Genomic DNA, 12678 nt, shown 5'->3' with positions numbered 1-12678 from the left:
AAACGCTGATGGGTGTGGAAAGTTCCGTGGGTGATTTACTGACAAATGCACACATAAAATAACACAGAGGCAACAGCTCATTTCCACAATGAATAACGCGATCTACCAAGAGCAGCGCAAATTAGCGTCTGGTTTAAGACGTGCTTTTTTGGGGCATGAAAATAATGCCGCAAATACCAGTAAATTGACTGGCACAAACCTTAGTAAAACACCTGATTTGTTTAAATATTCTCTGCCCATAAATTTTGCATCTGAAAAGGAAACTTCTACATATATAGATTTATGCAAAAAGGTGAGCTGCAAAAATAACCCTCTCCATGCGTTTTCACAGCTAAATTGTCTTTAGAAAATGCTGACAGTATTTTAACGTTGAAATGTTAAAACAAGAAATGTTGTTCACATGTGTTTGGTGTGTTTTTCTCACCCAGTGTAGCTGGTTGATGCACACTTTTGCTGCAAGCAGAGATGGGATGGGGTCCTGTGGTCTCATTGTCACACACTCTTTGAGGACTGACACTGCACCCTCATTCTGTACAATATCATTAATAACATAGGTTTCATTTATATATGCAGACATGTAAAATAGATGTAAGCATTCTGTGTTCATGTACACACAACTGAAGAAGTGAAAAAAAATCGTTAACCCAGGATAATTTTAGTTAATCGTAAACCCTGGATTAACATTCCTATTTGCATTGTCATGAGGTTAATAACATTGATTGTGGAGTGCACAACGATTATGCATGTGAGACTTCTGAAACATAACACAAATCTATGACAAACCACTAGAAATAAAATGCAGAGTGGGAATATCCATCACTGTTTGACATTTTCAATCATTTGACATTTCCATCTGAAGTGAAAACTAAACACTGCATACTAAAGATCCAACATTTTTACAAATGTCCAGTATGTCTTTCTTCAGATGAACAAAAATAAAGATTTCTAGAACAATAAAAGAAACTAAGATACTAAAATATTAAGATAATTCTGGCCAACTGTGGAAAGCATATTCAGGAGAGAGAAGCTTACACTTAAAATATACATAAGGATGTTGTAAAGCTCACATTAGATGGATCATTTTCCTTAAAATATAAATATTTTCTTCATCTAAAGAAAAAAATCGTATTATATAGATATAATATAGTATAATATAGATCTGGGATGGAATGAGGGTGAGAGATGAGGGTTTTTATTTATTCTTATTTTACAATCACAAGCCTGAAACACTGCTGTTACATTAACATTAAAGGCACACTATGTAGTTTTTTGTAGCTAGAGGTCACCTATTCAAAACAAAGGCAAATTGATGACGCGACGCTGAGACTGAACGCGGAATCTTGGGAGTTGTAGCCTTCAACTCACAGCCGGTGGAAAATAATTGGGACAGGACAAGGGCAGAAATCCTGTTCACGGACGTTACTGTAGTATGATGCAGGCAGAAAAGGGCCGAGTGCTGTAGGAGCTGAACGAGGCCGCTGAAGCGAATGCTAATGAGAGATGAGTGTGACGCACAGCGACAGCAGTGGAGCTTTTATTATGGCAGTTGCCGCTTCCGCTTCTTCCAGTCAGGCATATGTGGCGTAATGCAGAGCTATTTTGTAATATTAGATCAATTTGAGTGTGGTCAAACATGATAAAGGTTATTCAGCCAAGAGTGATTTTCTCTTGTTTTTCTGTTGTTTGACAGACAGTGGCAGTTTTACTGTATTAGCCACCTGTCACTTTAAGACCTAATGCACAGATCCTATTGACACTCATTCCGTTTCTTTCCCAACTGATATAATTTACTTAAACCACAACGACTGGGTTTACATGAATACTCATAAAGACAGCCATTTCTACTGTGTGTGTATTTGACACGCTTGTGTGCACGTTTCGGGGTGTCTGTGTCAGACAGCGCGAGACTGCATGGAGTTGTTTTCGCAAGCTATTGAGTTTAACTATTTTTAAAATCAAGCAAGTCACATAAGTAACAGTCGTGAGCACAGACTATTCTCTGCTATATGCATCGACCTAAATGTATACTTTTCACAATGTTGAAGTAGTCTATTAAAATCATTCAGATATTGCGTTATGTACATTTGCGATATTTCAATAATTTCTATATATTGCACAGCCATAATATTAATAAATGCTGGATGACTTGTGTTGCTAAATTGCATGCAATTAAATTTAAAAATATTATATAATGGAGAAAAGGCTGTATTACTGTACAAAAATTAGTCTACAAATGTCTCCAAACGGTTGTTCCCCTTATAACATAAACCCTATTCCAAAAGTTTAGGGGAGGCCTGCCTTTACATGCACTTGGACTTTAATGGCATCCCATTCTTAATCTGTATGGTTTAAAGGCGGCCTAGAATGATTTGAAACAATTTGTTAAATTGTTATCTGATATCTACATAGAGGGTATGTGGCTTATTTAAGGGCAAAAATTGTCCAGAAACAGTTTTACAGGTCCATTTACAACCCTAAAAATTGTATCAACTCAATTTTTTAATTTCAATAAACTCAAAATTTTAAGGCAACCAGGTTACTTACTTTTTTAAGTTAAACCAACACAAACCAACAATTTTACAGTGTAGGATGTAATGCTCTGTTTTTGCCTTATTTGGAAGGGTCATGAATATTAATGTTGAGCTCTGCTCTGATTGGCTTATTTCAGCAGCTCACACAAGTTCAGTTGTTCAGCGAAGCAGTTTGTGAGTCCTGACCGTTCTGACAGAACACAGACTGAATGACACTTTAAGCAGAAAATCTCAAATGAAGATTGCTAAAATGCAGCTTTTGTTTATTGGTGTTTTCAGATCATCCGCGAGTGCGAGAGAGAGAGCTCACGTGCATATTATTGCCAGATTGTACATGTTTAGGTAAAACACCGGAGAGCATACGTTCTTTTCACAGAAAAGCTCTGAATGGGGATTTAAATTACTGAAATCTGGCAACCGCAAGCATAAACACTCGAACGCTCTTCTTTTTAAAACCAGTGATTTTTGTTCAAGTTTTTATTTTTTAAACTACATTTTAGACTTGTCTTTTTTCGTCAACGATATTGCATGTCTATATAACGTTAGTCACAATGTAGGCTACACAGTGACTGTGATGTACTCTTAATACAAGCATGCAAAAACATCATACTTTTGTTCTCAAAAACATAAATATATATATTTTACAAAATGAATAGAAACCTTGACAAATGACTATCGTTTTAACTTATATGGTGGAGAAGGTGACGTTAGCTTGAAGGATCGAGTTCGCAATCTGTAAGCAACTAAACTAACGTAGTAGCCTATGACGTATCTGCGGTTGTATTTTGTAATACAAAATAATATTAACCTTTGTCATTAGACATGCTATTTAGTTTTGTATGCTACTTGGTGTTTCCTATTGTTACTGTACTAAGCATCTTGCGTTATCTAGACAACGCTGTCTCTCTAAGAAACTTTCAATTTAATCAGAAATTGTTTAAACAGTCAATAAGTGGATAAATCACTACTTACTGCTTGAAGGAATATAGTTGCCCCTTTCTTCAGTTTTAGACGCTGAGCGAAGCTTGCTTGATATTGTCCCATGTTAGAAAAACAGTCCGCGGTGAAATGGGCCGCGCAAACAAATTATTTTGAATTAAATTGTTGCGGTATCCAATTATAATAAACATCAACCATGACCGTTCAACATTTTTTATCTGTGGAAAGGGTATGAAAAGTCCTCACGTCCCCTGCACAGCCTGGAACATGACATTTGTGTCCACGAGAGCTGTCGTTTTCGCTATCCTCATGTGACACTTGTTTGCCTGATGATTCGGCAGCGCAGTTCTGCCTGACAATTAACATGTTCATTGAACATGTATATGCAAATATGCAAATATTGGGGGCATACATATTAATGATCCCAGCGATTGCATCACAGTTGGCGTTATTTTGAAATTCGCTTATTTTACCCATGGTATTTTTCATGCACGAGATTTAAATAAGAAGGAGGAAGCAATGGTGTTTGAGACTCACAGTATGTGATGTCCATGTACTGAAGTCTTATTATTTCACTATGGCAAGGTTAATTCAATTTTTAATTCTAGGGCACATTTAATATGCAGTTGGCCCACCCTTTGCAACAAATAACAGCTTCAACTTTTCAAGGAAGGCTTTCCACAAAGTTTAGGAGTGTGTTTATGGGAATTTTTGACCATTCTTCAAGAAGAGGATTTGTGAGGTCCGGCAGTGATGTTGGGCAAAACGGCCTGTATCACAGTCTCTGCTCTAATTCATCCCAAATTTATTTGCTCTGGTTGAGGTCAGGAATCTGTGCAAGCCAGTCAAGTTCCTCCACAGCACAACTCGTTCATCCATGTATTTATGGACCTTGCTTTGTTCACTGGTGTCTAATCAGGTTGGAACAGGAAAGAGCCATCCTCAAAGTTGGGAGCATGAAACTGTCCAAAATGTCTTGGTATGCTGAAGTATTAAGAGTTCCGTTCACTGGAACCAACCTTTGGATCAACTAAACTTGCAAATGCACAGTTAAAGGATGCAGCTGCTCGACCATTAAAACCCATTGCATGAAGCTCTCTGAGCACTGTTCTTGAGATAATCTAAAGGCTACATGAAGTTTGGAGGTCTGTAGCTATTGGCAACTTCTGCCCACTGTACACCTCAGCATGTGCTAAACCCAAGCTGTGATTTTTCGTGGCTGAGATGCTGTTATTCCCAATTGCTTACACTTTGTTATAATACCACTAACAGTTAACCATGGAATATTTAGTACTGAGGAAATTTCACAAATGGACTTATTGGACAGGTAGCAACCTATCACGGTACTTTGCTTGAATTCACTGAGCTCCTGAGAGCAACCCCTTCTTTTACGAATGTTTGTAGAAGCGTCTGTTTGCCTTGATGCTTGATGTTATACACCTGTGGCCATGAAAGTGATTTAAACACCTGAATTCAATGATTAGAAGGGGTGTCCTAATACTTTTTGGCAATATAGTGTATAAAATATTAAAGCGTCTTTTTCCATGGCTTCTATTAAATTCAACCAGAAATCGAGGGTGACGTGGGTACGATGTCATTGATAGGCGATGCACGGAAACGGTACGTGTCCTGGTTAAAATTACTTATTTCTTTGGATTTAAACATTCTTGGAAAGATTTGGGATAACATAAGTACACAAGTCAACAAAGTATATAATGCTGTTCTAGTGGTTCTTGGAAATTTTTGTTTTTTGTGCCTTTAATTTGGACAACAATAAAAAAATACTAATAAATGAATAAAACATTGATGATGACAACAGAACACAAATCTCACCTTCCCGCTTGCCATCAAAGACAAGCCAAGTTGGTACCAAAGATGAAACTCATTATAGGAGAACTTCATGGCCCGCTCCAAACACTGATGACAAACAATCACACAACACATAACAGTCAGAAAGAAGCTTTGAATCAGGGAATCAGCTTTCCAAGAAACAATAGAGAAAAAATAGAGCTAAATGATGATGCTCAGCATAACTCAGTATTTCTAGGAAGGATCTTGTTGTTTTCAGCACCGATAGGGGATTGTGTGTATCCTGTACACATCACATTATGGCACATGCATGAGAAAGTGGGCATAAAATTGATGAGAAAGAGGTTCACATTTGATACATAAAGCAGGCATGTGTTGATAATACCGAGTAATATCAGTGTAATAAGGGTTTATCAGTGAAATGACATAGATTCAGTTGAAATGAACCTACTGAAAACACTGAGCTTAGATTCAGATTCACCTGAGAACGTCTTTGAGTAAACGCTCACCATCACGCAACGGCTCAACTACTGAAAGGACAGGACGGAGGAAGAAGGGAAAAAATAATCACCCATACAACTAGGAGAGATTGAGAGAGAAAGAGAGATTGAAAGATTGATAGAAGCGACAAAGAAGGTGAAAGAAGCTACTACATAACAAAATGCAGGTCACTTCCTTGCTCCTGTTTGCAAAGCATGGGGTCGATACTGATCTGTGCTGACACATCTTACCTCTGACAGCATGGAGTACTGCCCCCTCCTGGCCATGCCGATGCTCAGCAGGTCATAGACAGAGGAGGCATCCTGCATGCTGCTCTCCCTCGCCTCTCGGTGCTCTGGGGTGCGGCTGATCACTGCCTCGCCACTTGCCTACAGGGGATAACACAGAGACGGTCAGGAGTTTTGTTATAGCTGTGTCTCTACATCCTGGTTCAGGAGAACCTCCAGCACTGCACAATTTAGATAATTCTTCTCTGACACATCTGATTCAACTCATCTGCTCATTGTTCAAGAACTGCATGGGGTGTCAAATATGATCATCGAAGATCAAAAACACAAAATGCCTTAAAGGCATAATACGTACGATTTTTGGATTAAAATATCTATCTAATATATCTAATATGTTTTCAAGAATGTTTAAATCCAGAGAAATAAGTCATTTTAACCAGGACAGTGTCCGTGGGTCACCTATCAATGACATCATACCCTTAATTTCTTAATTTCCCTTAATTTCTGGTTTTATTTTGTAGAAATCATAGAAACTCCAAAGATGCTTTAATATATTATGTAACATATTAACAACCATTCAAATGTTTTGAGGTCAGGGTTATTTATTTATTTTAAGTGTCTAATGCTCACTAAGGTTGCATTTATTTGATCAAAAATACTGTAAAACCTCTAAAATTGTGAAACATTATTATGATTTAAATTAACTATTTTCTATTTTAATATATTCTAAAAGGTCACTTATTTGTGTGATGGCAAAGCTGAATTTTTAGCATCATAACTCCTCATTCCGTGTTTGTTTTCAATCTGCAAACAAAGATTTGAACGGTTACGAATCAGTGAATGGATTCAGAATTCGGACCGCCAATGTCACATGATTTCAGCAGTTTGCCACGTGACCCGGATCATGAATCAATATGCAGAATCATAACGGATTGAAAACAAACAAGGAAGAGAAGACAATGCTGAATAAAGTCGTAGTTTTTGTTATTTTTGGATCAAAATGTATTTGATGCTTCAATAGATTCTAACTAACCAACTGATGTCACATATGGACTGCTTTGATGATGTTACCTTTTTTTGATGATATTACCTTTCTGGAAAGGGACAGTATACCGTGCATGCATTCAATGGAGGAACAGAAAGCTCTCGGTCTAAATATAAAATATCTTAATCTGTGTTCCGAAGATGAACGGTCTTACGGGTGTTGAACGACATTAGGCTAAGTAATTATTGAAAGAATTTTAATTTTTTGGGTGAACTAACCCTTTAAAGCGACACTTTGTAACTTTACAATCTGCTAGAGGGCGCCTGTGTGTTTAAAATGATGTTATGATGTTACTCTGCTGTCTACCAGCTGCTGTGACACTTGTTGTACACTGCAGTGAGAGTAAAGTGTTTCTGCAGAATAAAACCGGAAACTGGTTTTGCCAAATAAAAGGCTGAAAACGTGGGTAACGCACATATGATGCAATTGACAGGCTCTCCCTCAGACGTCCAGGTTCCTTGGTCAAAATAGCAATTTTCTCACAATTTACAAATAGTTGGAAACATTTGGGATATTGTAAGAACTCCACTGAACAAAATATATAACACTGGCCTAGTGATTTTTGGTTATTTTACTGCAAAAATCCTACACCTTTAACTAAATACATTAAGTTAACTAATCACATAATGTACTATATTATAACTGTTTATGAACATTCCTTTAATACACTCATATCTAACTGATAACAGAATCTTTCCTATATTGTAACATTGAAAAAAAAATTTGTAAAGCTGCTTTGAAAAAATAAATGTTATATATAAATATATAATCAACTTTTTGCATGCCAAATAAAGTATATTAAGGGGTATCCAAGTTTATTCGCCTAGAGAGGACAATTTAGAGGTCACTCTAAAACTTTGCATAGAAAAGAAGCGTATAACAAATACATACACATGTTTTTGGAATAAGATGAGTGTGATTCTATAGATAAATTATATTAAGATTAAAATATATCTTATTAATAAATAAAAAAGATTTTTCAGTGAAATATCCCTGTCATCATGCAATAGTTCTTAAGATGCAGTGAAGTAGAAGAGACGTCACAACACAGCATGCTAAGGAAGAAAGGATGAATGTGAGAAAGGCTGTCTCACCATTGATTCTGTGATGAGGAGCACCAGCACCGCCTCTTCAACCACGTCCTGTGGACAGAAAGCTCTACAGGGTGGCAACAGTAAAAGGAAAAAACACGTCACAAATGTGTGTGTCAGTCTCTAGTTACATATGTCAGTCTGTAACAGAGATCTCTGGACTTACTGCCATCCTTGTAGCTGTTCCTTTTTACTGGTTTTATAGATATTCTTAACAATTTCCTCTTTCCTCACAGTTAGTTTACTGTCTTCTGTTTTTTTTTATCCCTTTATCCTACTTCCCTCCATTTCATCTGGAATCCCATCATAGCATGTACCAAGAATGCTAATCTGGAATGTTCCTTTTATCTGTTCTAATTTCTGTTCTTCAGACATATTATTAAAAGGCTCTCCATCTCTTTTCATCTCTCTTGTATTTTTCCTTTCTCTGCCTGGCGTCTGCAGACTCACAGGTACAGTTACAGTATGTTTTATTCACAACACAGCATTCCGCCGTGTCCTGAATATTAAAGCAGGCAAACTAAACCCCAGCGCTGTCCTCAGCTCATCTACTTGTTCATTGCTCTCTGACTCTAGTGACCGATCAATATTGTCAAATGGCGCAATACAATTTAAAGATAGCATTGAGATATACTGTACATAAAACTGCTAAAAATGAACACTTATTCTGGCTTGACAAAGCTATGACCCACAAACTTGGCACAGACCTTCAAGGTGACTCTGTCCGCTATATATTTTATAAATTATCTGACTTATGGTTTTCCTAAATCAAACAATACCATAGACTTTCATTGAGGGGATCGAAACTTCGGTACAAAAACTATTTTATAGTATATCTAATTATCTATCTACAGTGCCTTGTGAAAGAATTCGGCCCCCTTGAACTTTGTGACCTTTTGCCAGATTTCAGGCTTCAAACATAAAGATATGAAACTGTTATTTTTTGTGTAGAATCAACAACAAGTGGGACACAATCATGAAGTGGAATGAAATTTATTGGATATTTCAAACTTTTTTAACAAATCAAAAACTGAAAAATTGGGCGTGCAAAATTATTCGGCCCCTTTACTTTCAGTGCAGCAAACTCTCTCCAGAAGTTCAGTGAGGATCTCTGAATGATCCAATGTTGATCTAAATGACTAATGATGATAGTGATAATAATATGATAATGAAGTGATAATGATGATGAAATAGAATCCACCTGTGTATAATCAAGTCTCCGTATAAATGCACCTGCACTGTGATAGTCTCAGAGGTCCGTTTAAAGCGCAGAGAGCATCATGAAGAACAAGGAACACACCAAACAGGTCCGAGCTACTGTTGTGGAGAAGTTTAAAGCCGGATCTGGATACAAAAGGATTTCCCAAGCTTTAAACATCCCAAGGAGCACTGTGCAAGCAATAATATTGAAATGGAAGGAGAAGCAGACCACTGCAGATCTACCAAGACCTGGCCGTCCCTCTAAACTTTCAGCTCATACAAGGAGAAGACTGATCAGAGATGCAGCCAAGAGGCCCATGATCACTCTGGATGAACTGCAGAGATCTACAGCTGAGGTGGGAAACTCTGTCCATAGGACAACAATCAGTCATATACTGCCAAATCTGGCCTTTATGGAAGAGAGGCAAAAAGAAAGCCATTTCTTAAAGATATCCATAAAAAGTGTCGTTTAAAGTTTGCCACAAGCCACCTGGGAGACACACCAAACATGTGAATCCAGACCTGAATCCAATTGAGAATCTGTGGAAAGAACTGAAAACTGCTGTTCACAAACGCTCTCCATCCAACCTCACTGAGCTTGAGCTGTTCTGCAAGGAGGAATGGGCAAAAATTTCAGTCTCTCGACGTGCAAAACAGATAGAGACATACCCCAAGCGACTTACAGCTTTAATCACAGCAAAAGGTGGCGCTACAAAGTATTAACTTAAGGGGGCCGAATAATTTTGCACGCCCAATTTTTCAGTTTTTGATTTGTTAAAAAAGTTTGAAATATCCAATAAATTTCGTTCCACTTCATGATTGTGTCCCACTTGTTGTTGATTCTTCACCAAAAATTATAGTTTTATATCTTTATGTTTGAACCCTGAAATGTGGCAAAAGGTCGGAAAGTTCAAGGGGGCCGAATACTTTCGCAAGGCACTGTATCTATCTATCTATCTATCTATCTATCTATCTATCTATCTATCTATCTATCTGTCTATCTGTCTATCTATCTATCTATCTATCTATCTATCTATCTATCTATCTATCTATCTATCTATCTATCTATCTATCTATCTATCATGCTAGCAATGTTAAAAAAACATGCTAGAAACATGCCAGCAACATGTTTAAACATGTTAGCAACAAGGTATTGACGCTCGCTTACAGATCCACCGCAGGGTCAGTACCCGCATACTTCCACTCGCTCCTACTAGCCTACGTCCCCACCAGAAGCATTCGCTCAGCAAAAGAGCAATGACTCGTGGGACCACCACAAATAGGCACGAAATCACTCTCCAGAACATTTTCGTTCACTGTTCCTTGCTGGCAGAACGATCTCCCCACCTCCATCCGGAAAGCTGAATCACTGACAACATTCAAAAGACATCTAAAAAGTCAATACCGTGAGTTTCCCTCAATAACCCTCAATTTTCCTCTATTTCCTCCTTATTCTAGGCTAGCTTAAGCTACTCCCAAACATAGTATTTCAGGCACTTTTTGTGATTATTCACCACTTAATGACAGATCGCTTCCTGTATTCCTCAGTTGTAAGTCGCTTTGGATAAAAGCGTCTGCTAAATTAATAAATGTAAATGTAATTCATGATAGAAACAGGCTAGCATCATAATAAATAATTCTAGCAATATGTTTTTCTCAGTCACTTTGGTGCATTTCTCACATCACTATTTACATTTGCACAACTGTTAGTTCGACCTCCACAACGTTCAGTCATTTTTGCACATCAAGTTAGCAGTTTCTCATTCCTTCCAACAAATTGCAAATGCTTTTGGACATGCATCAATTGCTTTCATACAGCTCTCTGCTGTTTTATAACATTATCGTTTGCTTATGTCATGTCAGTCAAAATTAACTATACTTGTGAACAGTGTTGCCAGTTACTTTGAAAAAGCAGCAGTTGCCGACAACACCCCTGCCGCCTTAACATAGAAATGACAACCATTTTCGCCAACACTTACTTTATTGGAAGTGCATTTTTAACAGTAACATCAACAATGTATCTCCTGACATTTTAAATTGAAATTAAAAAAAATATTTCCTGAAAAAATGCTCTTCCTGAGGGACAAGAAGAAGGCAAAATAAGGAAAATGACTAAAATAGTAACTCACAGTGACTTGGATAAAATTACTTTAATCTGATTACTGGTTTGGAAATAGTAACGCGTTAGATTACTCGTTACTGGAAAAAAGTAGTCAGATTAGAGAAATCCGTCACTAAGTAACTAAATTGGCATGACTGCTTGTGAATGCTGAATAGTCATTCCATATAGTAAAACAAATAGTCCTCATTTCATTGCTTGAATCATTACATACAAAAATGTTAAACTAGTTGTCAAAATCTGTCAAGCAAATTGTACACATTTTTTTAATCTTTTTTTTTCTTTCTGAAAATGTCACCTAAATTAAACATTTTCTCTCAGGTTAATCTCAACTTTCACTGATGAGAAGGGTTGTGTGAAGCATTAGTTCTATGTTGTATGTTCAGTTCAGTGTCTTGTACTCAGTTACCTCACTAAATACAGTAATGTATAACTTTACTGTATTTTTCAAATGGCTGTGCAAATAGTTTATTGTGCTGTCTTGAGTATTTGCAGGTTTTTACCAAGATCTGACTTTTTTGCATCGGAAAATATTTACAGAACTGTCATAATGAAAACATGACAAAGCCATTTGACTATCTTGTTGGCTATCTTGGTGTCAGGACTTTTGATCTTGATGACACTGACACTTTCATTGACATGAATACTTGCTTTTGAGGAATGAGCCAATGAGGAATCTATTTTGATCAAGTGACACACTTTTGCAGGTTATCAACTAATTGTTTTGAGAACTGCATTAACTGTTGTGCAAATGTAAATAGTGATGTGAGAAATGTACCAAAGCGATTGAGAAACCACAGTAAACATGATAGAAACATGCTCTCAAATCCTACATCATTTTTGCAATGTACTAAAACATGCTAGAAACATCTTACCAAAATGAAAACATGTCAGGAACATGAAAGCATACCAAAAGCATGTTAAATTTGCTAAAAAAAAAAAATGTGCTAAACCCTGCTATCAACATGCAAATAACATGGTAAAACATTCTAGCAATGTGCTTAAAATATTCTAGAAACATGCTAACAATTATGTTAAAATATACACTAGCGTGATAGCTTTTACAGTTGGCTCAGGCAGGAAGGCAGAAATAGGCAACTGTATAAATACAATTTTACTGAAATTTACTGAAGAAAAAACTGAAGTTCAAAGTATACAGATATCCCCACTACATACAACGGCTGTATAACAGTGACCAAACAAAAAGTGAATGAAC

The 12678-nt window shown here is 37.0% G+C and overlaps 1 protein-coding gene across 1 annotated transcript in view; it reads right to left on the bottom strand.

Annotated features, from left to right (window-relative positions):
* ttc7a (tetratricopeptide repeat domain 7A) overlaps positions 1-12678 on the bottom strand; it is a 77365-nt gene that overhangs the window by 44258 nt on the left and 20429 nt on the right. Inside the window, exons 8-11 of the mRNA XM_067421401.1 lie at positions 8147-8210; positions 6011-6148; positions 5304-5387; positions 425-529 (exon numbers count right to left, since the gene is read on the bottom strand). Coding sequence (XP_067277502.1) covers positions 425-529; positions 5304-5387; positions 6011-6148; positions 8147-8210 — 391 coding nt within the window. The remainder of the gene's footprint in view (positions 1-424; positions 530-5303; positions 5388-6010; positions 6149-8146; positions 8211-12678) is intronic.

Source organism: Pseudorasbora parva, chromosome 17 (assembly GCF_024679245.1).
Source record: "Pseudorasbora parva isolate DD20220531a chromosome 17, ASM2467924v1, whole genome shotgun sequence".
NCBI classification, from domain to species: domain Eukaryota; kingdom Metazoa; phylum Chordata; class Actinopteri; order Cypriniformes; family Gobionidae; genus Pseudorasbora; species Pseudorasbora parva.
This window is presented reverse-complemented; position numbering and strand designations above follow the sequence as displayed.